The following is a 26,839-nucleotide window of genomic DNA, read 5'->3' on the forward strand; positions in this document are numbered from 1 at the left end:
CGTGACGCTCCCGATGGGCGGGCCGTCAACAACAGTCGCTGACGCTGTGCGAGTGTGTGCGGAGGTAGTAACGTCGCAGCAGGGACGGAGCCGGAGTGCGTTGTTTTTGAATTAGCCCCGCAGACACCCAGCACCGACCGCAGGCAGGGCAGCAGTCAGCAAGGGGCCTGTGGATAAAATGGCGGATGTAGGGAGCGATGAAACGCGGCCGCCTCTCCCTTCGGCATCCCACCTCAACGGCCCGGTGGCGGCGACCGCACCGGCGGCGGGCACCGCGGGCCTCAGCCCGACCACGGCGACGTCGGGTCCGCGGATGGTGCGGATAGTCAAGTCCGAGTCGGGCTACGGCTTCAACGTCCGCGGGCAGGTCAGCGAAGGCGGCCAGCTGCGGAGCATCAACGGGGAACTGTACGCTCCTCTCCAGCACGTCAGCGCCGTGCTGCCCGGCGGGGCTGCGGACAGGGCGGGCATCGCCAAAGGTGACCGGATCCTGGAGGTGTAAGTCGGCTTCGTCCCCCCGCTAGCCACCGCCGCTAGCATTGCGGTTAAACTGTTGCTTCTATGCCATTCAGCGTGTGTTTATTAGCCAGCCGTCATGGTTTTCGTCACTACCCGCGTTGCAAAATAACGTTTCGACAACAAATAACATTGTTTTTTGGGGACATTTTTAGACGTCAAGCTGCTTATGTAAGTTGCACTACGAGCTTTGCATGTTGATTAGCTCCAGCCAAGCAGCTAGCCCAGGTAGCTAACGTCTCGTCGAGACAGCCCCGGGTTCCCCCACAACATTCTTGGGCCGGGCGCTCTCATTGCACGCGGGTTCGACGTTCGAACGTCAGCCTTTTCTGACGGTTATCCAAAACATTGTCCATTTTAGTTGACATAGTTGTTGTGGACAATGGACCGCAGTGTTGCCCCTCCGGTTTGTCATCGCGTCGTGTGTTTGCGTGAGTGACACCGCCTGACAAGCTAGCTAAACATTCGACGATGTTTGCTTACCTCTTTTAGTCTTTTATTGACTTTTTTTTTTTTTTTTACTCATATAAACATCGTTAGGTTTTGATGTTTATCCCCCATGTGCACGTTTGTTGGACAATAAGTCAAAACATTAGGTACAGTACACCTCAGCTCCAAAAGCTTTTCAGACAGCAATTTCTGTTTTTTTTTTGCTGAAGTTGAATTAATTTGTCAATACGTATCATATTCATCATATCACATGGAAAGTAGTTTGTTATGTTTTGTAAAACACTGCCAAATATTACAATATAAACAGACCTGGCATTTTTGAGTCAATTGTGTGCTTTATGTTTTGTAATATGAGCTCGAAAGCCAAATAATTATCTTAAATAAATAAATAAAAAAACAGCGCCGCTTAACATATATACACACTCCCTTTGAAAAGTAAGCTTTCTATCAATTCAGATTTGTGAGTGTGGTGCAGGCAGTGGACAAAAACTGCATCCGCAACTTCAACTTGTAGCTACAAGTACGTGCTGCTAAGCTTTTCAGTCATTGAAATTGAAGGTGTCAGATCTTCACCTAGCCTAGCCTCCAAGTCACGGAGGAAGGAACTCAGTGATGGGGCCCTTTTTATGTAAATTAGCCTGGCTGTTACATCACAATTTGGGGAAATTCAGATGGATTTTCAAAAATAGGCAGATCACAAATGCGTTTTTCATTCTTGATTGGTGGGCAGTCTCTCCGGGCACCCTATTTTAATAGAAGCAATTAAAAAGTCATTTTCCCACAATATATCCCCCTAAAGTCTGAAAGTCACGAGACACGCGAATGTGACCTTGGGGATTTAAAAGGCTAAAATTACACAGAGGGAACTGAAACGAGCGTCGTCTTCCTTTGCTTAGCCATCAAAAATAACAAGCGCTAACAATGTGTGTTTGGGTCCTCGGCCGCTTAACGTTATGTGAAAATCAGCCTGCTTTGGAATTTTGCTAAATACAAACAAATCAGTTGTGCAAGTCAGCATTTTGCTGGAATTGTGGTTTTGGCCTAATATCTGATGTTAGTCATACTTTGAGGGAAATGAAATGTGATGTATTTATGTAGAAACAGCTTTTTTTTTTAAATGTCTTAACAAAATTCATATTGATTTGTGTTTGTTATTTGTTTATGAGCCGTATACAGCAGTGTTTTGGCTTTACATGATGTATTTTAGTTGATAAGCATAACCCGGAGGGACTACATTTAGTGTGCGGGAAGCGCTGTTAGAGTAACCGCAGTTTTTACATGTCATGCAGGTTCGAGTTGCGAGTCAGTCTGCGCGATTTTCTTTTTAAAAACCACACTTGTATCTCTTAGAGATAGGAAGTCATGGTAACAACCAAGTGCTTTCCATCCGCCCTCACGTAAGACTGCCGTTTGTGTGTCAGCGTGACTGCATGTTTAGTCTAAAAAAAATGAAATTATTGCAATTATGAAAATAACAAAAATGGGAGCCGATGAAGTTTCATTTTGAGTTTCTGTACCAGTGCAATAATTGGAAACTTGTCACAAATTGTCCTTATACATTTTTTATTTAATCCAAAATATGACAAAAATGTTTACAAAATTATAAGGTTTCGTAAACCTAATAAAATGGACAAAATTTGTTTTTACCCCCCCCCCCTTTTTTTTTTCAATAAAATTGTAATTTGTTTTTGGAACATTTTTTGAAATTTTCCATAAAATGACAGCAATTAGCCTTCAAGTAGACAACAAGTAATTTGTCCAAATGTCTCATGTCCAATTGAGGACAAATGTATAAATCGTGACCTAATAGTATATTTGCATACGTCATTTTTGAATACTTACAGAAAGCAAGTAAGAAAAACATCAAATTAGTTGTTCAATTTAATCGCTGTAGATTACCATGACCAGGAGAACTGAGAATCCACGGAAAAAATACTAATTTTAGCAGATTTTGTATCGATATTGTGACGGTAAGTTGAAAAGGAGCCAATGTACTTGCTAAAAATGTCTCATGTTTTTTCCTGCTTTATGAAAACTATATTCCTAATATAACAAAAAGATGAAAATAACAGAAATGGTGCCAGTAGAAGTTTTATCCTCATTTTCTGTTGCAATTTATAAATTATTTGTGACCGTTAAAGCGGGTCAGTTTGACGCACACATGCATCACCTATTTTCTTGAAATTCCAAGACCCCCCTTACCCCCCCCCCCTTAATTCTATTACTGATTTATTAACAATCAAAACTCAGCTTCTTCCCTAAAGGTAGCCATGTTAAACAAGTAGGCAATCGGCACGTCGCGCACTCCTCGGCCGTCCCGCAGTTACTCATAGGAAGATTAGCCGAGACACCCGATGCTGCTGCCATCTGGCCTCTGCCAAGGCAAGCCAGCAGGTGTGTGACGGCACCACCAAGCAAGAGAGGCAGCTTAGTTATTTACTCGTTACCACCATGACAACAGTGTACACATGTCATTGTGGAGCCATTTAAAAAGTGTTTTACAGTCAAGTATTTTATTTAAAAAAAAAAAAAAAAAAAAAAAGACACCATAAGCTGTAAATCATTTTTAAACTACAAAAAAAAAAAAACGTACATAAATGTCTTCTCATTTCGACGGCATGCAATATGTGCATTAGTTAACACGGTGTCGTGTGTTTTTTTTTTTTTCTCCAGCAACGGCGTGAGCGTGGAGGGCGCCACCCACAAGCAAGTGGTGGACCTGATCCGCGCCGGCGAGAAGGAGCTGGTCCTGGCCGTGCTGTCGGTCCCGCCGCAGGAGGCCGACGTCCTGGAGGGGGGCGAGGACGTCCAGCCCAACTACGACTACGGCGACAAGCAGGCCGTGCCCATCTCCATCCCCACGTACAAGCACGTGGAGCAGCACTCCGAGAGATTTGTGGTGAGTAGAATTATTATTATTATTTTTTTTTTAATGCATCATAGTCTCATATGGAGGAGGTTCAATGTGTGTGTTTTTTTTTCTTATTATAGTACTTGAGCAGAAACCTCATACAAGGTCCCCATATGCCCAAGTGTCTAACAAGTGCACAAATCGTCCAACTCACTCAAAAGCTTCATTTCAATGGTTGGTTGACGGAATGGCTAGTTAGCATGTTGCGCTAATAGTAGAGCAGGGGAGAAAAAGTCGACTAAATTGGGGAAGTCCAACCCCAAAAATGTCTTCCTCAAAACTATTACAATTACCTGGGTAATCGATGGAATAATCAATAGGATTGATTCTAGATTAGTTAACAGATATATGCTATTTTTCTGCCAATTTTGCTGCAATTTGTTATGTCCGAGACGAATAAGTGATTAAATAAACCAATTATAATTTGCCGGCATTCACAACTATTCGCTAATAGATGGTGCTTGTGCAACTGTTAGATAAAAGCAATGTCACACTCGCGGGTTTCTTATTTGTCATCTTGGGCGCGAGGCTGCAGGTCAAATCACAGCAGCCATGTAAACAGTGCATCACTCCTTAATTGTTTATTTAGTATTGTTTAATCAATTAGCAATACCAAATTTACAAGACGAATTGGATCTAACTTGATTTTGTAATAAATCTGGATTATTTCATTAATTGATGGAATAATTGATAGAATAATCTATTTTTAAAATGATTTGATAGCGGCAATCCCAAGATATATCGCAAGCATACACATACTAATTCCCATATTGATAATAATACATTTAAGAAATAACCTTAAAAGAAGGATGTGTGTCCCACTTGAGAACCTTTCTCGAGCCACGATTCCAATCTGGTTCGAAAATGTGGGACGGCACGAGACGGCTATTTTAATACCTTTTTCAATAAGAATATCTGCTCAATAAAAGCTTGTTGGAAATTGGGTAAAAGTATGCCGGCATTAATTCCGCATGCGTCTCTCAGGTATACAACGTGTACATGTCAGGCCGGCAGCTGTGCTCCAAGCGCTACCGGGAGTTCGCCATCCTCAGCCAGAACCTGAAGCGCGAGTTCTCAAACTTCAACTTCCCCAAGCTGCCGGGCAAGTGGCCCTTCTCGCTGTCCGAGCAGCAGCTGGACGCGCGCCGGCGCGGACTGGAGGAATACCTGGAGCGAGGTGCGCGCAACTGGCATTTTCACGTCCTCGTGATTTTCATTTTAATGAACTTCTCACCTTGTTTTTGATCTCTCTTTCTGCACGTCTAGTTTGTTCTGTGCGGGTGATCGGGGAGAGCGACATCATGCAGGAGTTTCTCTCGGAATCAGACGAGGTATTTTCAAAACTCAACGGGCTTTGTGCTGTGAAATACATTAAAAAAAAAATTGCACACGACTGCACATGAAATCCCACATAAACATAAGGATTTGCACTCTTCGTTGGTTTTATTATTTTGTGTTTGTTTTGATCATCTGGCACATTTTGTTAATCCGCTATGCAAAACGACAACACAGGTGGGCAAGCTTCAGTGCTCGAGGGCCACATTTGATTTCAATGTGTGTAAATGTAGTAATTATTACATGAGATAAAAAATCAAATCAAATCAATGCATCGTAATTATTAGTGATAGACCGATACCGATTATTAGTAGTCAAGGAGACCGATAACCAATATTTCAAGCCAATATTCATTTGCAGTAAAAGAGAAAATATTAGCATAAAATGTTCCCCCCAAAAAAACCTTTTTTCTTTTAATTTTAAACATAGAAGGAATTAGAAGGACTAATTTGTTTAAAAATTATATCAAAAATAGCGGGAAGCTTCCAGGGTCATCCGCATGTGTTAAAAAACTAAGCAATAGTTTCCTAAGGTTTTCTACTGTAATTAGTTTTCCAAAGTTTCAGCATAATTTCTTAATTTTAATAAAATAAAAAAAAAAGGAGTTTCCAGTGTCGGCATCAGTTTTTATAAAATGGAAATTTAAATACATCCATAAATGAAAAGTTCCCTGTATCTCACTGAGCAACAAATGCATGAGAAGGTAGCTAATTTGGGGTTTTGGTCAGGGTTCGTAAAAGGTTTCAAAAGAACTTCGCAGACAGTAAAAAAAATAGTCTGAATATGTTTGGAATGGTTTTGTGAAAAGTAAAAACTGTCTGTGAACATCTTACAAATCCCTAAATTCGCTACGTTCGCAAGCATTCACCGCGCCGCGAGATAGCAGCTTTATCGGCCTTCAGATTCATAAAAGGGCAGATGCCGATATTTGGCATTTTGGCCCGAGTAATTATTCCATTTTAGGGGAAAACCTGGTAAATGAATTCAACAATTACTACTTTCGCCACGCAGAACTACAACGGTGTGACGGACGTGGAGCTGCGCGTAGCGCTGCCCGACAAGACCACCATCTCCGTCAGGGTGCGCAAGAACAGCACCACGGATCAAGTTTACCAGGTTGCCGTCCGCCCCTTCTACCAACTTCCTGCAGTGGTTTTATCATAACGTAATGTACACAATTGTGATTCTGCACAAACGTTCTTCCTGCAGGCGCTGGTGTTGAAGGTCGGAATGGACAGTATTATGGCCAGCTACTTTGCCCTGTTTGAGGTCATCAACCACACATTTGGTAAGCGCCGCGCTTGGATAAGTTTACAATTTTTTGATGAGTCATGTTACGAGGCAGCCAACGGGAGCCCCGAGGATGTCGAGATGGGCACAGAAATGGACCGTTTCCCTCTGCCTCTCTCCGGTGTCGTCAGTACGGAAGCTGGCGCCCAACGAGTTCCCGCACAAGCTTTACGTGCAGAACTACACGTCGGCCGTGCCGGGCACTTGCCTGGCGCTCCGCAAGTGGCTCTTCAGCTTCCAGGAGGAGGAGCTGCTTCGAGACAACCCGCTGGCGCTGCACTACTGCTTTCACCAGGTAACGATTAGCGGCCACATCTTAGTAAGACTCCTTCTTCTTTTTTTTTTCTTTTTTTTTTTTTTACCGGCAAAGGGGGAAAAAACTGAATCGATCTTTTCTCTCTCCCCTCCGTTGCCATCTAGGCTCTGGATGATGTGAAGAAGGGATTCATAAAAACCGAGGACAAATCCTACCAGCTGCAGAAGCTGGCAGAGCAGCGCAAGATGGCCACGGTCAGTGCCACAGAACCGTCTTTGTCCGGCGAGGAGACTCGGGGACGGTGCTACTATACATACGAGAGCCGTTACTGGAAGTTCACATCGATGAACAGAAAAAGCATTTAGAGTAAAAAAAAAAAAAAAAAAAAAACCCCAGTGCGTTCGGAATAGAGAGGAAACTGTCTCGTGTCAGGGCAAGTGAGTGTTTTTGTTTTCAGCGCTTAAGCTTGTGGCAAATGATCGGGTCATTTTGAGAAGTGGTTCTCAAAAACATACAAATGACTCCTCCTGACCTTACAAGTAATCCTGGCTTAATTAAAAGCTCCGATGTGATTGTGACTCGGAATGAGCTGGTACCAGATTCTGATGGGATCGATTGTGGTTTCTTAGTAAATATATTCCATTGGACACGTTTATTTTTCAATAACGCATGAGAAAATGTAAAAGCAAAAGAATGTAATTTTTTCTCTGTGATGTCCAAAAGCACTTTTTTCAGACCGATACCAGTACGAGTGCTCAGTTCTTGAGTAGTCACCGATACCAAGTACCGCTATCACTCGTACTTTTCATACATAACATTTCCTAAAACAAACAATGACAGGAACCTATGTATATCCCATCATTTCAAGTTCCTGATCATACAATGGCCACAAGAGGGCGGTCGATAATGGGCAAGTACCGATACCTTGAAATAAGGCTGGGTATCTACTCTGCTCCTCAGCGCTTTGTGACGTAACATCAGCGGAATCAAGCTAGTTAGCTTAGTAGATGCTCCAGTAGCACGTCTAGTATATATATTTTTTTTTCACCAATTGTAGGCATGCTAAGTCTCATAGCTAGTTGCAAATGTAAGACCGCGTTACATTCATATATTAACAAGAGGTGGGCGAGTATGGGCATCATGCCAGAACCAGCCCTTATTTCAAGGTATCGGTACCCACGGCCGTGACCGTTACAAGTGTCAGCCGCCCTCCTTGTGGCCGTTTTATTACCAGAAATGTGAAATCAGAAGAATAGAAACTTGCCATTTTAAGGAGAAATGTGCTATAATGGGATATATAGGCCTTTCTTTAAAATTATGTATCATTGTTTTTATGGGGAAATTTGATGTCTCAAAAGTACCAGAGGTATCGGTGACTACTCAACTCTTACTGGTATCGAGCTGAAAAAAAGTGGTATCACGATCAAACACGATCAAACATCCCCAATTATTAACGTGACCTTAAATTTGCTGAAGAGTGACGGGGCGGTACTCTCGCAAACGTGCTATCGTCATGGAAATATTTCATCCTTGAGCAGCCGCTAATTCGTAAGCACGTTTTCGCATAGCCTTCCTCTAGAATCATTTGCATGAGTTTTAAGAGGTGGCCCATGAAGAAAAAAAATTCCACTGAACCCGAGTGACACCCGAGAGAGCATATCAAGTCATTTTTTGCGCCCGTGTGTGTGTGCGCGTGTGTGTCCCGTCAGTACCTGAGCCAGCTGCGCTTGTGCGAGGGCTACAACGAAGTGGCTTTCCCGCACTGCTCCTGCGACTCCCGGCGGAAGGGCCACGTCGTCACGGCCATCAGCATCCAACACTTCAAGCTGCACGCCTGCACCGAGGACGGCACGCTGGAGGTGAGAGCGCGCGCCGCCGCCGCCGCCGTTGGGTCAAAGCAGCCCGTGGAGAAACTCTGCGTGGCGAACACCTGTTATCGGAACGAACTTGTGTTTCGCTTCATTTCAAATCCCGAGTGGGTAGAGTCAACGCGATGACCGCTTATTTGACCGTGAATTTGACCCGCTAAGACTCCGGAATGCACCCTGTTGGCCTCCTCAGAACCAGGTGATAGCGTTCGAGTGGGGCGAGATGCAGCGCTGGGACACGGACGAGGAGGGCATGGCCTTCTGCTTCGAGTACGCGCGAGGGGAGAAGAAGCCGCGCTGGGTCAAGATCTTCACCCCATATGTGAGCGGAAGACCCACTGACGCATTTTGCCGACAAACCGAATCGGTTTGACCCCACGTGAAGGAGAACAAAAAGATTCACAGACAATTTGTTTTGTTTTGGTGTCGTTTGATTTTCGTCCGGCAGTTCAACTACATGCACGAGTGCTTCGAGCGGGTCTTTTGTGAGCTCAAGTGGAGGAAGCAGGTAGGGACCACTCCTTTCCTCTTCCATTCAGTAGGGGGGGGAGGGGGGGGCACATGAGTCCCAAGTTCAAATGTCTAAAAATGGCTTATTATTGCCCTTATCTTTGCAAACACACTCAGGCAGAAAACTCCTCTTGTGTGTTTGTGTGCGTGCGTCCTGAATTGATTTGAGATTTTGTTGCTCTCAGGTTGAGGAAGAGGCTTCCGATAAAGACAACAAAAACTGCAGCAACAACGGTAAGCATGCTAAACACTGAATAACAACATTCGGAGGAAATTGCCAGCAGAACCACAAGGCAAGGGATTCTTCATCAAGTTGACTGACTATGTGTCCACATTCTTGTTTGACAAAGTTGGGGGGAGTTTGCGCTATCTGCAAAAAAAAATAATAATAATTAAGTCATTCTGTGACATTTGAGTCACATTCAATTGGGCCCCATTGTTGTCGCTATCACTCCTCTTCTGCGAGATCAAATAAAATAATAAATACATTGCTGTTAAGGATTTTTGGGTAGAATCAGCAAAATAGATGCAGTCAATATTTTTAAGACTGTTGAGAATAACAGAATGCAGCAAAGCTGTACGTGTCCTTACTTTCGCCAAGCCTTGCGTTTGACATTGCATAAATGTTCGGTGGTAAGCGTCCGTATTATCTTGCCGTGCATTCTTGTGAAACCGGCATTAATGCTGGAAAATGTTTGGAAAACGTTTTTTTTTTTAACACTTTGTCCTGCACTCCCAAAAGCGTATTTGTTTTTTTGGGGGGTATGCAAGCGCATACAGAAAACTTTGTAGCTTCTTCTGACATGAAGAGGTGGCTTAAAGCAATGGTAGTTAATACAAAAAAAATCATGAAACTTAGCTATACAGTGTTCCCTCGTTTTCCGCTGGGGTTATAAATACCCGCAATAAATGAAATCCGCAAAGTACTTAGCTTTATGTTTTACTTTTATTATAAATGTTTTAAGGCTCTAAAACCCCTCACCACACTATTTGTATACACTTTTCTCATGGAGGAATTGACATTTTCTCACATTTCTCTCTCGTTCAAACCTTCATGATTTTTTATAAAATAGGTACATTTACTGTAAAAAAAAAAAAATAATGCAAAATTACACTAAAAACAAAAGTGAACCGCGTTATAGCGAGGGAGCACTATATTCTATCGCTAATTGCTGCAAAACAGGAACTGATACAAATACCCTTTTTTTTTCCTGATGAAAGAAGAGACTCTAATCTTAATTTTGGTAGGTTACATGTTTTTATAGCAATAAACACAATATTCTGTGGACCTTGCAAAAATCAGTCAAAATCCAGGAAAACAGCCGGGAGCGAAGGGGGTTGCTTCAGTGAAAATGGCTGCCAGTGAATGAGTTAAAAAAGCGCATTTGTGCGTTTAATGTATTTGGGGCTTGTTATAACGCTTCCTCTGAGATTTGATTTGTTTTTAGAATTGCCTGGCGAGCCGTATCAAATGCGCTCGGGGGCCGCACGGCGACGTCCGGGCGTGACTGTACGGCAAGGATGACATGTTCTTTCGCCCGTGGCTCTGTGTTGCAGAGTATCTGCCGCCTCTGGAGACGCAGCAGAAGGGATGGCGCCACCTAGGGGGGGAGATTGCCACATCCTAAACAAAAAGCAAACCCACAAACCCGTCCCACACTGAACTGTTCCACTCGCATCGTCATACCCACCCCGTCGACCGCAGCAAGACTTGAGGGACGGGCGGACCCCCCCGAGAAAGCGCAAACTGGGAACGACCTTTTTTTTTTTTTTTTTTTGCAAAGGTGGGGGGGGGGGGGGGTCGGAATATGTCACCCATTAAGCCAGGGTTACTCACCAAGACGAGCGATGGGAAGGGAAGTCGGCTTTCATTTCATTACCGGATCTCCATTCTGTGTGTCTGTGAGACGCTTCCCTCCAGTACGGGCGGCTGGCGTGCGACTTACCGGAGCGCATACCGGAAACGGGACCGCAGGCCGCGGGCTGATACACTCGGCTTCGAGTGAGCCCACGCGACAGACGAAAAGGGAGGGAAACGGAGAGAGAGAGAGAGAGAGAGAAAAGTTTGCGCTACCGAAAGATGCAAAGTCTGACGCTGGACATGAACAAAGACGTTTTCTATTAGCGGGGTCAGTTTTTGTTTTGTTTTTGTTGTTTTGTCCGAAAACACAAGTGACACAAAATGTAACTGTTCTAATTGTGTGTACTTTTAACATGCCTTTTTTTTCCTGATCAAATATAGATTAATATAAGAGCTATAATTATTGATTTATTGATCAAACATGAATTGTATGGACAGCCGTTTGAGCATTTAATCGATATCCTTGATCATCCGCCTTAAGCCGTCTACTAGTTCGTCCTCATTACTAAGCACACGAGTAGAACATCTGATTTTTGGGGGTTTTCCACAACTAGTACCACTTTTGGCCTACACTCAAACCTGAATTGTAAAGTACTGTGCTCGACTAAGACTAATACGCCCAACTAGCAGGCATAGTCGCACACTAGCCTCCAGGATCTACTAGTAGCACCAAAATGTCCACCAATAACTAGTGCGCAGAAATGACATACAGTAGTGGACTTTTTTTTGTTTTGTTTTTTTTACTAGTAAGACAATCCTACTACTGGTCTTTCTACTAGTGCGCGGAATTGTCCAACTCGAGGACAAAGATGGTACTAGTACACAGATCTTAAACAGGGGTGGATATTGTATGAGGTTTCTGCACACTAGTAGAACAGCTTTGGTATCCCAGCAGGACAACGACATCTTACGAGTCAGGCAAAACTACAAGTGAGATTTTCTTTGGTACTAGTAGAAGAATCCTGGAGCTACTCTTGTGTGACACGTGCCTCACCTTTTTGGTGTTGCAGTAGTTTACTAGTAGGGTTTAATTGCATACTCGTGAGCCGAAAGTGTCACAAGTCGTGGGGGGGAAAAATGCTACTAACCAGACAGTCGCTCTACTAGTGCACTAAATTGTGTTGCTAGTGAGGACAAAGAGCATACTAGTACATGGGGCTTAACATGGATATCAAGGATTTTGAAAAAAAAAGAAAAGGCCTTCCATAGAGTCGCAATGGAGAGGTCCTCATTTGTTGGGGCAAAATCAGTGTAGGGCGTTCAGTGTCACATCCTGCAGTACTCTAAATGGACAATAGGGGGCAGCAGAGGCCAAGTGTTAAGTCGTGTGTGCAAACGTGATGCCTGTGGCTGTCGCTCAGCCAGCTAAGTGTCCCTCCCCTGCAGATGGCTCCAATCTCCATTAACCGTGTCAGGAGGTGTTTATGCGTGTTTCGAACTAAGCGAGCACCGCAGACATGCGTCAAAGTATTATTAGGTTATTGGGGTTTTTTTTTGTGAGTGCATCTTGCTAACCGGAAAAGTTGTGGTTATTCCGCACAAAACGGCTGGATGTTGTGTTTCAGCCGACTGTTGGATGAAGATAAATTGAGGTGTTGTGACCTGTTTATTTTTTTTTTGTGGGGGCAGGAAAACCCCTTTGTCGCATTTGTCTCGATTTTATGTCGTTTGACAAGATTGCGAGGTGGGCCGGCAACCGGATTATTTTGTCAGATGAGCGCCTGTGACCCGGCAGTCTTGTAATTGCATGTTTTGCCCGACTATTTGTTGTAGTGTAGAAATTCCATTTCAACTCGTTTGGGGTTCTCCGTGCACGTCAGCTCAGCTTTACAGGTGCCACGTCAGCTCTGTTTAGTGGTATCGGGCCCCACCGAAGGGGGGGAAAGAGGCATTTATTTGATTTCCAGAAATACGGTCATTTTTTTGCTTTACAGACGCCACGTCTACTTTGCAGCCGCTATTGACATTCGCTGCAATCAGATCCGATCATCATGTTGGTTTATTTCCGCAAGGGCAAGTGCGAGGCATTTATTTGAGCGCAAGCAGAGCAAATACGGTCATTTCGAAGATGGATGAACCGGGTTTGTCCCCCCCCCCCCTCGATATTTTTGCCGAGAGAGACTGAGCGCGCTCACTCCTCCTCCTCCTCCTCCTCCTCCTCCTCCTCCTCCTTGTCTTCTTCATCTTCAGGTTGCTCTGCCATCATTACGCTGCAACGTGGTTGCCACGGCAGCACCATCACCGGCTCCACACGACCGTTCTCTTTTGCAGTCCCGGCAAATCGACTAATTCCGCTCCATGTAATGGAGTCGAGGCCTTGGCTTTGTGTGTGTGTGTGTGTGTGTGTCGTTCTCCACCATCAGTGAGGCGGATGTCACCCTGTTCTGTTGCTTGGAAGGCAGGGAGACGACAGGAATGTTAAAGAGCACGCTTGATATTGGGTGCCAAGAGCAGAAGAATATACTGTATTTCTTTAAAGCGACAATTAGACAAAATATTACTCAAATGGACGCTAGAGATAGACCGATATGTCAGATTTTGTCAGGGCCGATGCCGATTATTAGTAGTCAATGACGCCGATAACCTTTTTTTTTTTTTTCACTGAAAAGGAAACTATTGGCATAAAAAAAAAAAATCCTACTATAAACTATTTATTTTTTACTTTTTAAGTATATGTTTGTTGAACAACGTTTAGGGTTTGTAAAATATTGGAGTTTAAAAAAAAAATCTGTGAATATAGACATCTTAGTTTTACAAATCTAACAGAAAGTTTAGGAATCTTGCAGGGTCTTCAAAAGTTTAATACAAACTCAAGTATATACAGTAGCTCCCTCTTGTTTGCTACAGTAAATAAAGTGCAAAATATCTGAAGTATTAACATTTTGCTTATCTTAGTTTTGATTTCAAACAAAGACAGAAGGTGCAGTAATTAGTTCCCTGATTTCCAAGGCGAACCCCCGCCCCCCGCCCCCGTCGTTCGTAAATGTACACATTAACTAGAATTAACTACTGAGCCCATTTAGACTCTGTCGCTAACCAAAACAGCAGCACCTACCAAGGCCCTCGGATGAATTAAAGTGTGGAGACTTAACAACATGTTGCAAACAAATCCCCCGATGCGCAGTATTAAAGTCAACAGCTTATTTGTCTTCCTCGGGTCTCTCAGCTTTCAATTTTGTTAGAAACTTGAGTTTGTCCTGCCGTACAGTACGTATCGTACATTATTATTCACAAAATGGCCATCTGCCCCTGAGCGGTCATTTTGAGTTTCTGTTCGTCACAGCGCGGCAGGCTTTGTTTGCGCTGTGACTCGTATTCATTTCACCATTGTTTTGTTTTAATTCCACCGCGCCAGCTCAGCCGTTTTTCCACGCGTGCATCCTGCGATCAGGCCGTGACGGAAAGAAAAAAGCGAAAGAAATTTAGGAGGAGACGCTGACGTCATCCGCGGATGTAAGTGCCGTTTTTTTTTCACGTTCTCTGTGTGTGTGTGTGTGTGTGTGTGTGTGTGTTTGGGCAAACTGTAAATAGTCATGTGGGCGGAGAGAGAAAAAAAGAATGCACTCAACAGTTGTTTGATCTTTTTATTTATTGACAATGGATTCTTGTGACCGATGCTCTTAGAAGCACACGCCGACGACAAAGGACCTCAGTTCACCAGTCATAGGTTATAAAATTGAGTTTGTTTTTATCTTGGGGAAAAAAAAAGAAAAGAAAAGTCAACAAACGGTTTACGTACCAATAAAAGGAGAGTCAAGATGGACAATTGTAATAAAGTAATAAATTGTAACAGCATTTTAAATAAAGTTATATATTGGGGAATGTGCTGATGACGGGTGTTTGTTGTCTTTGCAGATTTTTTTTAGAAATTTAGTGTAAAATTTTAGTTTATGTACTTCTTTATACACTCACAGGATTTAAAAATATTAACTTGTCTTTTTTTTTTTTATCACTATATCTATATAGCACTTAAGCGTTTACTACTGCTCCAATAATTTGTAGGGGGGGGGGGGGGGGGCACTGCAACTGATAATGTATCAAGTTTAATCAAACCTGGCCGGGCAGAGCGAGCGTAGCATCCATCAAGCGTCTGGATGGGCTCATCTTTCTCCTGCAGACGTCTACCTCCTCTTACTCCTCCTCCTCCTCCTCCTCCTCCTCCTCCGCTTCTTGCCAGCGCCATCGACCAGCCTCGCGTGCCCCGTGCTAATTAAAAGTCATTGATTGGCTCCGAGATGCAAGATGCAATCGCGCCTTGCTAACAGACACCGCGAATGACTCACAGTCACGTTGGGAAGATTTGGGGAGAATCCGGCGTCTGTTTGAGTCTGCAATTGAATTAAATCTAACAAATCAATACTGCGCATTTATAGATCGGCGACCATCTTTATTGCGGGCCTGTCGAAACGGATGAAAATCGACTTTACTCCCATGTGTTGCCATTTCTAGGTCTGGCTGGGGATCCTGATGTAGGCGCTAAGGTTTTCAAATGTATTGATTTTTTATCTTTCAAAATGATTAAAAATCAAACCTGTAAATGTGTTTTCTTTTTGGGTCCGCCCAGGCACTTTAGTGTACGTGTACAAAACCAAACTTTTTTTTCCTTCTTTTTTTTTGTAATTTGGTGTCATTTACTAGGTAATTTGGCAAAAAAAAAAGTTTCCTTTCCCGGCACACTCCTCGACTTTTTTCTTTTCTTTCTTATTGTAGGTTAAAAAAAAAATGCAATTTTGCCACATCTACGGACCTGTCAAAATACCAGTTAATTGCCGTGGGAAATTTTTTGGGGGAATTTTTTGCTATTTCTGGGGGCCCTGGTTTGTTTTTGTGGAAGGTTTCCCGCCACCTGGAAAAATGCCATTTTCTGCCAATTCCAAGTTTAACTCGATTCTTATTTGAGTGACACACATGTTTGTCCTAAAGAGCTGATGCAGCCCCCCCCCCAAACCCCTGAAGAAAAAGGGCCTTGCTATAAAACAATGTGACACACTGACATCGTGGCGCACACTGAAGTCCACGCAAGCGTATGAAATTCTCGTTTCTGTCAGTGTGTTGATGGAGTGACTTGACCTACAATAGGACGTTCAGCAGAACTGTTTCCTCCCCGAATAAATCCAAGGACTGACCACTTACCTGCCACCACCTCCCCTCACCCCCCCCCCCCCATCCGCCCATTTCTTCCTACCTCGTGAACGAGGGATCAATTAAGGCCGCGTCAGCATCCTCCCCATCCGCCTTACTTTATTTTTCAAAGAGAAACAAAGAGGTGCAGTAAACGTTTCATTTCCATGGTGATAAAAACACTGGAAAGATGCTGGTTTTCCGATCGCTCGGAGGAGACGACCGGTGAATTGCCATCGAAGACATACCGGGGAATTGCTGGCTCTTATTTAAAGTATGACATCAATTGGCACCATATGTTCAAAATACAAAATCACTGGGCAAAAAAAATGGCAGAGATGTTCCATTGTGAGAGAACGTAAAATCCTCACTTGAAAGTCATAAAAATCCGCATTTGTCTGTTTGTTAGCTAGCAGGCTACTTCCTGCTTCAATGAAAATTTGCATTAGGTAATCTTTTGACAGGATCTACAAATTGCCTTCTGCGGTCGTTGGGGATCAATTTCATGGTATTTGACAAACATAAATCAATAATGGACGTTTTGATTGTGATTTTCACAAAGTCTGGAAGACTTCTTTTTTGTGCCTTCCAGCTGTTTGGTATCGGATCTCATCAGCTTGTGTTGGTGGAGCTGCTTTTGTGTGTCTTCTTTCGTCTTGGCTGGAGATCTCCATTAGACACAAATTCACAAATGTGCCACAGGGCAGCAAATCGTTCTTATTGATTTTGGTTTGCTTTCTGTACACGGACAAGAGCGACCTCGTCCTTTTTGTGGCACCGCGCGTATTGAATGACAAACTTTGCTCGCATCGAATAAGACGCCGCTCCTCCCTATTGATTCCGGAAGCCGTTACCGCTGACCTGAGATCTGCTTCGGTTCCACCGCAGCTTTAATTCATTTTAGGGAGGCGCGTTAGCTACGGGGATAATAAGGCCCTTGGAAATGTAAAGTGGCCAGGTCATCTTTTCAAAGCCGATTAGACGCACTTAAAGACGACGGGAGGACTTTTTTAATTTGACGGCCACTAGACGCTAAGGTTTGAATAATGGATGAGCACCATGTTCTCTTATTGTTTGCTGCGCTGCTCTTCTTTAAAAAAAAGGAATCTGTACGTCCTTGTCTTTGTTCTCCAAGGAGTCTTTCCTCAACACTGGCGCTTCTTTCACACGGAGAGCTCGCAAAATAGCGCACCATAGGCATAACTGGCTACGGTTGACCTGCCTTTACCTTTTACACACAACTCAACTGTATGTATCCTGATGGGAATTAAGATTCTTCTAGTTCGAGGCCCATAAAAGTATTTTTCAAATTGCCTTTTTGACAGAAAACACCCAAGGCAGGCCCGGTCTCTTTTAGTCCCCCCGTTCTTGCGTCTTTCACACAGTGCTCTGTCAAAATAGACACATCAGAGCTGTATCAGGACCGCATTTACCTGGCCCGGCTCTTGCCTTTTACGCAGGCCAGCCAAGTCTCTCCTTTCGTTCCCTGATTCCGAACAATTTCTACCAATGTTGACTAAAGGGAATAAAGGCGGAAAAAGAGCTGCATGGGATCATTAACTGGTCTGCTTTGCCCTTTACACAGAATCCAGCAAAGGCGGGCTTGCCAGTTTACACTTTCACAAGTTTTAAACTTCACAGCCCTGTTCCGGTTTCACGCTGTTCCATTTCACACAGACGCTGTCCCGCCTCTGTTACAGCTCTGATCTATCCCAAAAGCTTTGACTCCTCTTCCTCGTTATTTTTTCTTTGAGCTCAGTCAAGGTAGCGCAAAGAAATCCACATATTTTCCTTTGTCTTCCAGTCTTGAGCCCACAAGAGAACGTGGAGTCCCGCTGGAATCCGAGCCCGCTTGATGCCATAAACTCTTCCCCATCCGCTTTCTTCCCCCTCGAGGCTTTTCAGACAAAGTCCTTAGAAACCGCGTCAGCAAAGTTCGGCGCCGACATGAGGATGGAGATGGTGCAGATGATGTTAAAGACGCTGAACGCGACCAGGCATAAGCGGTCGATGACGGCACCCGCAAACTTCCACTGGTCGGCAACGCACTCCGCCTGGTCCTGCTCGCGGAACCGGTCCGCCATGTAGCGTACCTCCTCCAGGATGGCCTGGAGCAGCGGGTCCCCGTGGCCTGGGGCCTGACATGGTCCGCCGCCAACTCCAAACCCGCCCCCGCTGGAGACGGTACTGGGGCACCCTACGCCGTCCAAATTGGGGGCGGGGGGCGGCGGGGATCCACAGAGGTGAGGTGGGCTGCGGGGCCCGGCGGGGATGGTATTGCACCTCTGGGCGGCATCGGACAATAGAGTGGGCTCCTCCATCCCCTGGAAGTAGAGCACGTTCCCATTGTTGGTGCTGGACTGGGTGGGGAGGTGATGTTGGTGGAGAAGGACCAGGTTCTGCGGGTGTAGCGAATGCAGGGCCGGGTCGCCGTGGTTGGGGATGCTCCCGCTGTGTGAGCCCGAGGAACAGCGGCGTAGGTGGGGGGCGCACGGGGGTCTCTTGGGCTTCTCTGCCTCGCCGGGGCGCTTCATCCGCAGGAACCACGCCACCCATTGGAGAAGGACCAGCTTCACCTGGACGCAAAAGCATCAGCAGAACTCACTCATCAGAATGAGAGAGGTAGATGATGCCTCGATGTAAAAGAAAAAAAAAGGTTGATTTATGACCCTTGATTGATCTATGGCACCACCAGTCTAGAAATTATTGATGTATGACCCTTGATTGATCTATGGCACCACAAGCCCCAATACAATAAGAGTGGGATGATTAATTCATGTTACATATTAAAATAAAATGTACTTCCTGGATTTGTGGGAGATGATTCTACTTGCATTAAAATAGTGATTGTTTTATGACCTTTGTTTAATGCATGGTACCCTCACACCCTGTAAAATCAAAGAGCGGGATGATCAATTACATATTACTCTTAAATCTACAAAGGAATATGAATTTAAAGACATGCTTTTGTCAAAAAGATGACTATTTTTATGGCCCTTGATTGGTGTAAACCAATACCACAATCAAAGCGAGTGATTTATGACCCTCTAATCAATGTGATTTATGACCCTTTAATGAGATTAAAGAATGCAATCAAATGTACATAATTGCTTTGAGGTACTATAGAGGGTTTCGACAAAGTGAATTATTTATGACCCTTAATTGATTTATGGCACCCACACGCCAAAAAGGCTATAAAACTGTCAAAGATCAAAAAGGTAGGCTGATTAATTACGTAAAACAACACCTGGAAGATGTAAATGTCTGTCTGGGATATTAGCATGTCCAGTTTTTAAAAGAACAAAGCCGAGGTTGATGTATGACCCTCATAAACTTACAAAAGAATGACACCAGAAAGAAATAAAATGTATACATCAAGGAATTGAAATCCTAATAATCGTCATAAAGCTATGAAGAAATGCACACCTGGAAGGTATAAAATGTTTGTCCTGGATTTTATGACTCCCTGTTATCACCAGATCAAAGCGTAGAATGACAAATGGTGTCATGAAAGTGCCGAGGAATTCACACCTGGAAACAATCAAATCTGCATCTGCAGTTTTATGACCTCCCGTCGAGGGGGCATCGATCAAACACCTTCAACGAGATCCCATATGCCCGCGTTGCTTCTGAGTGCACAGGTACATCAGGAAAATCGGATTTTGATTGTTTTTTTTGTTTTTTTTAGATCATCTGATGAAAAATGTATACAGTTCCGACATTATGGCTCCGCTCCAATCTCTCCTCAGCAACAGCAACAGCACCAAGACGACGCCGAGCTGGAGTCCTCCGCAAGGGCAACGCTGCTTCATCCAAAATGGTGGGCGGGATGTTACATCGCTACACTGACTCCGTTTACAGCTCAGGTAACAGACGCTGTAAAATGCTAATAAAGGTTTTAGGTTGGCAAACTTTTTGAGCCGGAAACGACCCGATTTCCCAATACTTGTCGTGTGGGGAGCCATTTGCAATCGGATGATGACACCAAGTCCAAAAATGGATCACGACCCAAGGAGAGGGAAACTGAGACGAGTGATGCTGTCTGAAAGGCGAGTCACTCGCTACGCTGGAAGTCGGCAGGGAAGGAGAGAAAAATAGGTATTTCCTAAGTAAGGAGGGGGGGGGGGAGTGTGTGAGCCTCACCCATTTGGGCATGTTGCCTCCATTGGGATCGTGGTGGTGGTATTGCAGGACCACCACGGTGGCAATGACGGACATGCCCACGATGATCATTATGCTGGCGAAGTACTGACCTGGAAGAGGAGAGAACGGGATTACTATTGGAAGAACCCAGAAGTAAATTTGCAGGAACTTAGACCAGAAATGTTCAGTTGCCCCCAGAAGCAAGAGTTCTCAGAATTTTGCTACCAGGGGGGCGTGTTTCCAACTTAAGGTACTGGTTGGACGGACTATGCGCCCCGAACGGGAAGTACAGACTCAAAAGATCCCGGAAGGCACCTGAAAAACATTAAAACTCCCTGAAATAGACGCCTCCTTATTTAGCGGCGAGTGAGAAGTCTTTTTAGTGCTTTCCAGGTTGTAAAGGCTCCTTAATAAAGTCTCGCATTCATGCAATATAGTCATGTATCAGTCCCCGTAAAAGTCTGATTAAATGTGAAACAGTGCCAGCGGTGCTATAAAGTATGGATATATGACACTCGGGGCCCGGCAGTATAACACGTTCAATTCCTCAGTAATCAGCTGACAAGCAGGACGTGTGGAGGGCGGGAAACGGGAGCTAACAAGAGCTGTAAAAGTGGAGTGATGAGCTGGAATGCCTTCAAAAAAGAAAAAAAAAAAAAAAAAATGAAGTGCTGAAACTGCAGTCTGATGGTTAACGTTGCATGTTTTTTTTCCTTTAGCGTTCAGATGTATTTCAATAGAAGGAGCTGCCACAACATGGGAGTTGTTAAGGCGAATCACATGCTAACATCGTTTGCTAACATTAGCGGCTAATGATAAACACGAGGTAGCTATGCTGTTTCCTGGCTAGCTGCTATTTGTGTAGAAAAGAAAAAACGTGTCAAAAGTAGCACAACATGATGAAAAAACAACAGCCACAAGCACGAGCTGCTATTTAGGTATGCTTTTGCCTGGCGAGCTGTTATTTAGATTTAAAAAAAAAAAAAAAAAAGTCAAAAGTAGCACAAAATAATGAAAAAACAACAGCAGCCATGAGGAAGAGCTGCTAGTTAGCTATGTCTTTGTCTGTCTAGTTGTTATTTAGGTAAAAATATGCATCAAAATTAACACATAATGATAGCAAAACGCCAAGCACTAGCTGCTAGTTAGCTATGCCGTTGTCTTGCTAGCTGCTATTTGGGTGAAAAGATGTGCCAAAAGAAGCACAAAATGATGGAGAAACACCGGTCATGAGCACTATAGCAGCTTGTTAGCTATGTCGCTATTTGTCTAGCTGCTATTTGGGGGGAAATATACCTCAAAAGTAGCACAAAAAGATGAATATTGTTAGAGTAGACAATATTTAGTATTGTACTCTTTGCGTGTTCAATTAACTGAATGGTGAGATTCTGTTGAAGAAGTTCCTTTGCAAAGGTTTTAATTACCAGAAGCTTCTGGTCCACATAGACAAACCATCCAAGCGATGGTCTGTTCAAATGTGTGTCCTTCCTCTTGGCTCACATCGTTATTTATTCACAAAGAGGGTTCATAAAAAGGTCAGCCCACAACACACCTGGTTACAACTAAATGAATACAAGAAAATCCCTCTCTCCTCCCTTCTGCAAGTTCAGCAAGTTCCCATAGCTATAAATCAGATTAGAGAAAAACAATCACACATCGGCCCGTCTCCTTCGGAAGAGACAGATACCAGACCCATACACTCCCTTATTTTCTCAGGAGTGTGAGACACATAAAAATGCTATTCATTTAGCCATACTGAGTTAACTAAATCTAAAACGACTAAAATATAATTTAAAACTGAAAAACAATGTTAATAACTTAACAATATACACCAGAGATTAGGTGAAACCAAAGTTTGCTAACATTAGCCGCTGGTTTGCTATGTCAGCGTCTGGCTTGCGGCTTCCGGGGACTAAAAGGCACCTGTCACCAGAAGTTAGTAAATACTTTTAATCCTGTGAAATTCGTTCCCTGGAACTGAAAGTACCTGTTGCGTCTGTCGCTGTCAAAACTGTGATAGTTTTGGTTCTTGGTACTTTCAGTTCCGGGAGCCAAAACGCGACTAGCTAAAGTTTCTGAAACATTTGGTTCTGTGTCTTATCATTCTTGAGACTAAAATGGCTGCCGGAACTGAAAGTACCTTTTCACTGTCACTGCAACTGTTCGGGGAACTTTTAGGACTGGATACTTTTTGCCGGCATTGTCTCAAAGTATATTAAATAGGTCAAATCAAACAGGCGTACCTATGAGCGGCACAGAGTCTGACGTCGCCGGCATGATCTCGGCCACCAGCAGCATGAAGACAGTCAGCGACAGCAAGACGGTGATGCCTTAAAAAAAAATGAAAAAAAATGAAACAATAAATCGATCTCATACAGAAAGTCAACATGAGCTCCTCGCTGGGCGAGCCGCCAACGTTTTTTGACGAACGAGCGCGAGGGCTCATCCACTAAATTGCTTTTTGACATAGTGTAATGCTCGCCGGCCATTCATTTTACACGGGTCGAAACAGCATCTGCATCCAACAACAGCGCTGTCGTAATTCACAACTCCAAACACAAACAATTACCAAAAATGCTTCTCTGGCAGAAATATCACGACGTAAAAGGTAAGGAAAGAGAAGAGAAGGATGCCCTTGTCGATGGTGGAGGGGGGGCGGGGCGACCTAATTAATTCACGAGCCTTCATTACATCAATAGCTTAATTGGCTGTGCATGTTAAAGATGCACACTTGAGTTTCCATATAACACACCGTCAGCATTATTCAAATGCATACTTAATTAAATAGGTATTTGCTGTATTTTTTTCGTAAGTAAAAATTCCTCTCTCAAATGAATGACGGGATACGGAAATGCATTGATAGGGTTGAACAAGGGTGTGTAGACTTTTTATACCCACTGTTTATATTATTATTATTATGATAACGAGGATTTGTAGGAGGTATTAAAAAATGTTTATTTAAAATGGATGTCATCACAAAATGCTTGAATTCATCTTGCACGGTTTCGTACGCATGCTGCACTTTTCCCTCGTCGTCCTCCACCTTCCCTCTCCGTTCCCTTTGCGCTCTTCCTCCTCGTCTTCCTCGTCCTGCTTCATCCTGTAATCTCCTCTCGGCTCCCCTCCCTCCCCTCTTTCATCCCCACTTCTTTCATTCGCGCGCTCAATGTGAGCGTTTTAGGATCATATTTCCCGCAAAGACGGGGCGGGAGTGTCCCACTTGGAGATTTTTATGGTGCACATCAAAAAGAGTGTGGTTTTTTTTTTCTCCTCAAAAATATCTTGCTGACTTTTTCGTTTCTCTGCGTTTTGTGTGTGTGTGTGTGTGTGTGTGTCTGCGCGCGCGTTTGCATCATCTCACATAAATTATACCAGCAGTTTGCTTGCATTCTGAAAAGACAGAAAAAAACGTCTCTGGCATTGAATGTGTGTGTTTTTTTTATTTTTTATTAAGCTCACCCAGCGAGATCTTCTCCCCGGAGTTTGCGGGCAGCACGAAGATGAGGAGCGTCATGGAGGACAGCAACATGCAAGGGATGAGCAGGTTCAGGGCGTAGTAGAGCGTCCGCCGCCGGATGGTCACCATGAAGGTCACGTCCGGGTACGGCTCCTTACAGCAATCGTAGTAAACCTCGTTGCGGGCGCCGGGCACCCCTAAGTCATCACAATCTCGACTTAATTAAAAAAAAAAAAAAAAAAAAAAGTAAAAGTAACAGGCTGTACGCGTGTTCCAGGCTGACCTACGAGGTCCCACTCGCCGTTGGGCATGTAGCCCGAGATGTCAGCGTCGTTCATCTGGAGGTCCAGCAGCCAGCCGTCGTACGTCCACGAGCCGAACTTGAGGACGCACTTCTGGATGTCGAATGGGAACCAGCGCACGTCCACGTTGCACGTGCTCATGAAGATGCCTGCAAGGACACACCCCCGGCACGTAACGACAGGCGCAGATGAGTTTTTAATTTGATGTTGGATCTTTTTTCTACAGTATTTTTTTTTGTCGTCGCTGGTATCGGCATCCTTCATGAGTACTCGATACCTTGAAATAAGGCCGGTATCGTTCCAATACCTGGGATCAGTACTTGCTCATCCTTGTTACTATTGATAAAAAAAAATTGGGTAAATCACTTTACATGCAGTGTTTTCAAAGCGCTCCAACCTAAAAACTAGATGCAATTAAAGAATTACCAGTTATTGAAACATATCTTTAAAAAAAAAAAAAACACACACACATTTTAAATGCATGTGTAGTATTATTACTGGCTGTGGCACTCATTAAAAATAAAATAAGATGTTAATTTCGATTTTTAAATTTTGAAAAAGTTATTTTTCGGATTTATTATTTTTTTAATGCAAAAATGTCTTATTAATTAGAGCGGTAAAGTTGTAATAATAGAAAAGTAATTGTAAACGTGGAAAAACGTAAAATTAGGAGAATAATATTGCAATATTTAGAAAAAATAAAGTGTAATGTTAGAATTAAAAAAAATCTGCTATATTGGAGGAAAGTCATAATGTCAGGTGGAAAAAAAAAGTTTGAATATTGTATTAGTCGGAAAAGTCTTTATTTTAGGAGAATTGGTAACATTGTATGGTTCAAAGAAAAAAATTGAATGTTTTAGAATTAAAAATAAAGCATAAATAATTTAACATTGGGAGAAGAAAATCCAAATATACAAACTGTTCTGCAATTGCATATAGGTGCCCCAAGATGGCAGCAGTGAGCCACTTTTCTCAATGAAGCTCCTCAACACACTTGTGCACAAAACGGCAGAGCACAAAAACAGCAAATAAGTTCCGAATGTATTTTATTTTTTTTACGTATATTTTTTGCAGTAGTTGAACGGTGTCCCTAATGTTGTGTCCAGCGAGGGACTCATATTGTGTGCGCCAGCGCCTTGTTGGCAGCGCGCCTCTCCTCTCCTCTCACCGATATCCATCTTGTAACCTTGAGGCGACACTCGCAAACAAGGCTGGCTCGCTCGCCCGCTCGCTCGCTCGCTCGCTCACTCTGGCTCGACACAGTCCCAAAAATAAAAGTCCCGTCATTTGAAAGAGGCTTTTTTTCACCCACACGACATTCATTTCGAGGCCCTCGCTCGCAAATGTCGCCGCGTTTGCATATTTTTAGATCGCGTCGCCATGAAAGTCTTCCAGAAGAAAAAAAAAAAACACTTCAGATATGTAAATATGTTTATTTCCTCAATTGCAGATTGGGGGCTAGGTCTCTTATTTGCATTTTTAAAATGATACTAAATGTTACCCTGGATTTGGATTTGTAGGGTTTTGCATGGACAAAATACTAATAAGTTAATTGGCTTAACTAAAAAAAATTCCCATAAATGTATTAGTTTATTCTTGCAGTATTGCAAGTAAGCTGTTGTAAAATGATGACATTTTCCTTGTAAATATATATTTTTGAAAAATGATTACATATTTGTTTTGTAGTATCAAAATGTATTTTTTTTTCTTGTAAAATTGTCACTACTAGAAAAGTAGTTGTCCCTCAGCCACCCAACCCCTTTCGCTCTGCCCCTAATTGTCCCCGATCCTAATCTCGGCGGTGAGTTATTTACACGCCGCAGCATGCTATTAATAAACGGAGAACGCACAGCACAAGTTTCACTTTGGAACGCCAACCCCGACCGACCGGCCGGCCGTCAGCCTGCTAATGTTAAACAGGAAGTGCATGCAGCCTATTTGGAGGCGCTGGCAATATGTCAAAGGCGAACGGCATTTCACGGGCGTGAAATATTAACCTTGGCTGCGCCGGCATAGGCAAGCGACACGCGGGGAATGCTGAGTGGCAAGCGCAAAATGCTGCGCGTTGACTGAGCGAAAGAAAATGCATTAGGAGAACACGAGCTTATGTTACAAAATGAAACTCTTAACATTCCAAGGGGAAGGTTTTTTTGGTGTGTTTGGTGCGTTCCGATTTTTGAGTGATGAGGTTCCAATTTCTCGAGAGTGGATTGGTTATGACTTCATTGTCTTTTTCTTCTGCCGTTTTTTCAGCGAGTGCGTGACTCACCTGGAGGCAAATATTCAGCATAGCCGCTGGAATTGACCAGAACGTTGGTCTTAAAGGTGGAGTCGAAGTCGTCGTCTGCGCTGAGGAGTCGTCGCAAGGGCAGTTAGAACAGGTGAGTGCTCACCTGCGGGCGTTTAATGCTTACCTGTTGTACAGCAGAATGTCCGGAGTCCAGATTTGGTCGGTAGTGAAGCGAAGGTTTTTAACTCCGGGGTGTTCGCTCTGGTTCCACTGGAGATAGTGGTCGAACCAGCTCTTGACACGCACACGCACGCGCGCACGCACACACACACACACACGCAGAAGTCACGTGTTACTAATTCTGCGTGATTATAGACACCAATAACAGATTGCCATTTGAAAATGTGTTTGAAAACATTTTTAAATACGTTGCATTAGAATTAAATAATTATAACTCATTTAAATTGGACAGGTTATTAATACAACAAAATATTTACTGTACTATTATATTTTGAATAAAATGTGTCATCTTTGTAATAGTTTTCTAGTTTTCTGAATTAGATTTTTTTTTTTAATGTGAAAATAATAA

At 43.5% G+C, this 26,839-nt stretch overlaps 3 protein-coding genes and 1 long non-coding RNA gene across 5 annotated transcripts in view; 3 read left to right on the forward strand and 1 right to left on the reverse strand.

Annotated features, from left to right (window-relative positions):
• On the forward strand, positions 1-14,819 carry snx27a (sorting nexin 27a). The gene is made up of 13 exons (XM_086062781.1): positions 1-498; positions 3,640-3,865; positions 4,862-5,054; positions 5,144-5,208; positions 6,224-6,328; positions 6,422-6,500; positions 6,634-6,797; positions 6,923-7,012; positions 8,468-8,617; positions 8,820-8,948; positions 9,075-9,134; positions 9,322-9,370; positions 10,694-14,819. Exons 1-13 carry the CDS (start codon positions 179-181, stop codon positions 10,762-10,764), a joined length of 1,701 nt encoding a protein of 566 aa, XP_085918907.1. The 5' UTR covers positions 1-178; the 3' UTR covers positions 10,765-14,819.
• Positions 14,820-16,172: 1,353 nt separating this feature from the next.
• Positions 16,173-26,839, reverse strand: part of chrna11 (cholinergic receptor, nicotinic, alpha 11) — a 13,569-nt gene continuing 2,902 nt past the window's right edge. Inside the window, exons 4-10 of one of the 2 annotated variants that reach the window (XM_086062783.1) lie at positions 26,435-26,544; positions 26,290-26,369; positions 24,002-24,169; positions 23,721-23,915; positions 22,505-22,591; positions 20,262-20,371; positions 16,173-18,694 (exon numbers count right to left, since the gene is read on the reverse strand). In XM_086062783.1, the coding sequence (XP_085918909.1) occupies positions 18,020-18,694; positions 20,262-20,371; positions 22,505-22,591; positions 23,721-23,915; positions 24,002-24,169; positions 26,290-26,369; positions 26,435-26,544 (1,425 nt within the window). In that variant the 3' untranslated portion in view covers positions 16,173-18,019. The remainder of the gene's footprint in view (positions 18,695-20,261; positions 20,372-22,504; positions 22,592-23,720; positions 23,916-24,001; positions 24,170-26,289; positions 26,370-26,434; positions 26,545-26,839) is intronic. The other variant, XM_086062782.1, reaches the window with a different exon arrangement.
• On the forward strand, positions 16,174-24,823 carry LOC147157575 (uncharacterized). The gene is made up of 4 exons (XR_015091280.1): positions 16,174-18,740; positions 19,598-19,984; positions 23,716-23,862; positions 23,996-24,823. It is a non-coding gene; the product is annotated as an uncharacterized LOC147157575 (long non-coding RNA).
• LOC147157576 (small conductance calcium-activated potassium channel protein 1-like) overlaps positions 25,865-26,839 on the forward strand; it is a 15,419-nt gene continuing 14,444 nt past the window's right edge. The window contains exons 1-2 of the mRNA XM_086062778.1: positions 25,865-26,182; positions 26,274-26,401. The gene's annotated coding sequence lies outside the window, so the exon portion shown is untranslated. The remainder of the gene's footprint in view (positions 26,183-26,273; positions 26,402-26,839) is intronic.

The sequence above is a fragment of the Leptonotus elevatus genome, chromosome 19 (assembly GCF_054856555.1).
Source record: "Leptonotus elevatus isolate MCC_2025b chromosome 19, RoL_Lele_1.0, whole genome shotgun sequence".
Lineage (NCBI taxonomy): Eukaryota > Metazoa > Chordata > Actinopteri > Syngnathiformes > Syngnathidae > Leptonotus > Leptonotus elevatus.

Bases quoted from the DNA above. Each gene is read 5' to 3' on its own strand.
- snx27a (XM_086062781.1), top strand. From the start codon at position 179: ATGGCGGATGTAGGGAGCGATGAAACGCGGCCGCCTCTCCCTTCGGCA. The intron at 499-3,639 runs GTAAGTCGGCTT...TTTTTTCTCCAG, and splicing joins GGTGACCGGATCCTGGAGGT to CAACGGCGTGAGCGTGGAGG. The intron at 5,209-6,223 runs GTATTTTCAAAA...TTCGCCACGCAG, and splicing joins TTCTCTCGGAATCAGACGAG to AACTACAACGGTGTGACGGA.